Raw genomic sequence first — 2810 nt, forward strand, 5'->3', positions numbered from 1 at the left:
AGTTGGTTAAACATGATACACACGTAAAAATAATATGCAAGACACCCAACGTATGGATGATTGTCCTAACAGTTCACGAACCACAGCTTTCAAAGTTCAATATGGATGATTGTACTAACATTTTGGGGCAATACCCAGTCTACAGCAACGAAACGGAAGGCCTATATGGCAGTTTTCCAAAACTGAAGATATTAAAGTGTTGGGTTGACTGCTAAAAACAAAATCATTTCGTATATGCAACTACTTGTAAGAATCACTCCACAGAATTAACATATCATGTCAGCTGCACTGGATAGACGTTCACACATCAAAGGTTTTAATGTGAGCTCTAGATATTTAGGTTCTCACGAGGATGATAGCTGTCAAATGGTTGCTTCATTCTATTTTGCATCTACACAAACCTCAGAATACTTCTCCAGAAATGAAAACATATTTGGCATGCATACATTTATGAGCTACTACAGATCTCTATGACTCAGCATGGGTAGAACGAGTAGACAATTATATTTGTCATGCACAAGGATCATAGGTTTGACAAAGGTTATATCATGCACAAAACATAATGATCTCAGTGATCCTTTGGCTTATCCTTGGGAATCTCTGCATCCAATTTCTTGGGAGGCGGTACAGCTTCTTTTGCAGACCTGCAGCATTATTCAATTTAACGGTGAGTTAAAGCAAACAGGAAATATAGTGTTGTTCATAAACAACAGAAGTACAACAAGTGTTGTCAATGTCAACATTCATCATGGCCCCTAGCTTCTCAGATTGTCCCTAGCCACTAAAATTCATATCCACCAGTCAATCAGCTTTCCCACAGTTGCCTCAAGAATATCAACGAATTATATTAGAGTCCACCATAAAAATATTGACATATGTAGAGTGTATAGTTTACACTGGTAAAGACCGAACTGAGAAGTGAGAATATATATGGGACTACACATTACAACAGGTTTATGATTAAAAAAGGTGTTCAGTACTATCATATATATATACCTTCTGTACAGACTAACTTTTCACTTTTTATGTACTCACTCCGTCCCATGAAACTTGTCTTAACTTTGTCCAAAACTCCAAATTTAGGTGCATCTAGACACTATTTATTTGGACAAAGTCAAGACAAATTTCATGGGACGGAGGGTGTATGATATATGGAGTTAATTTGAAACCATAACGTTTGAAGCAGAAGGGGATAAAATCTTAATTGCTAACAATTGGATTGTGAAGGCAGACATATTTCAGGTGATAATATGGGAACTTTCGCGACGCGTCATTTCTTTATAAAATGTAACATGAGACTGAGTGTTCCTTCCTCTAGGTACAAACAAGCATTTAGCATGATTTGGTAACTACAGCAAGAGTAACATGACATTTGATCAAAGCCCTGGGCTAACTGGCTAACACAAATCCCTCCAAGCTTTACCTAGCTACTACACCCAACCAGGCCTGAACAACATCAAGTGGTCTCAACCCAGGTCAAGCTCGGATGTTCAAACAATGAAATGGGGATAACATGTTAATCACATAGCTAATTAGATGTTGTGGCAAAATATGCATGGAAATTTAAAAACAAAGCATAATCTAGAGTTCATTCCACAGCAATACATCCAAATATAGAATAGATTTCATTTCCTAAAGCGTCTATTTGACTATTTCCCTTAGGCCATTAACACATCAACTTCAAATACTACCTCTGTCCATAAAAGGATGCCGCAAGTTTGCTTAAATTTAGATGTATCTAGAGGCTCTTTAGTGTATAGATATATCCGAATTGAAACAAATCTTCGCCATCCTTTTATGTACGGAGGGTGTATATTTGACCAATTAGCAAAATCACTTGAAGAGAATAGTTTGCTAGGGCGACAACTAACACAAGTGGATTAAAAAGTCTCAGAACATGCTACCATTGATCGTCTTTGCTTTGCTCTAAGATTCGGGTTCAGAAACTTAATCCTGCATTTCTCAAACCATGCTTAAAAATATGCTTTTGTTTTTCATGAAAGAAGTAAATTCTTTGGGTGGATCAGGCCAAATCCACCCCATCCATTTTGGTCCCTAGCTCCTCACAATGTTCCTAGCTACTCACAATTTATATCCACCACCACCAGTCAAACAGCTTTCCCACGGTTGCCTTGAGAGACTGCAATAGTGTATTAGCATTAACCACTCGCTCAAAAACAAAAACAAAAATCAACCAACCATATTAGAGTCCACCACTCAAAATAGCCACTGTACAAAACGTTAAACGTATATTCGAACAGCTACTCCTAAATTTTCCATCCGAATCTAAAACGACTCCTAAGCTTAAACCTAGATACTGATCCCCGATGAAGAGGCGTGCTAAAACTAGCATCCACATCTAACAACCTAACTTGAGCACGAACAGCAGACAGGCAGGCAAAAGGAAGCAGGCTTTCGGGAGGGGGCAGTTTGGCGGCGTTACTTGGATGCGGCGGACGCGGTGTCCTCCTCGAGCCAGTGTCGGATTTGGCGGGCGTTGCGGCGGAAGACGGCGCCGGACTTGCGGACGTCGGTGGTGAAGAGGAGCACCGCCGCGCCAACAGCCGCCACCGTCACGATGAAGTTGGTGAGCGCCATCGCCGTCTCTCGCTCTCGTCGGTCGGGGTGTCGCGGCGGCGGCGGCGGCGACCGGAGCTCCAACCTCCCTTTGCCTGCACTTCGTGGATCCTGGAGAGTCTATCCTTCAGTTTCTGGGAATGATGCAACTCAGCCCGGCCCACCTGTGGATACTAACGCTTGATAGGAGCGCAGCCCATTAATATGCTCGGACGTAGAGTAATGGGTCTCCT

General features: G+C 41.6%; 1 protein-coding gene across 1 annotated transcript; it reads right to left on the bottom strand.

The window, feature by feature from the left end:
* Positions 1-312: 312 nt before the first annotated feature.
* LOC124700451 lies at positions 313-2599 on the bottom strand. Its single transcript, XM_047232578.1, has 2 exons — positions 2444-2599; positions 313-644 (listed from the first exon to the last, which is right to left on the bottom strand). Exons 1-2 carry the CDS (start codon positions 2596-2598, stop codon positions 569-571), a joined length of 231 nt encoding a protein of 76 aa, XP_047088534.1. The 5' UTR covers position 2599; the 3' UTR covers positions 313-568.
* Between the last annotated feature and the right edge of the window lie 211 nt (positions 2600-2810).

Source organism: Lolium rigidum, chromosome 3 (assembly GCF_022539505.1).
Source record: "Lolium rigidum isolate FL_2022 chromosome 3, APGP_CSIRO_Lrig_0.1, whole genome shotgun sequence".
Taxonomy (NCBI): Eukaryota; Viridiplantae; Streptophyta; class Magnoliopsida; order Poales; family Poaceae; genus Lolium; species Lolium rigidum.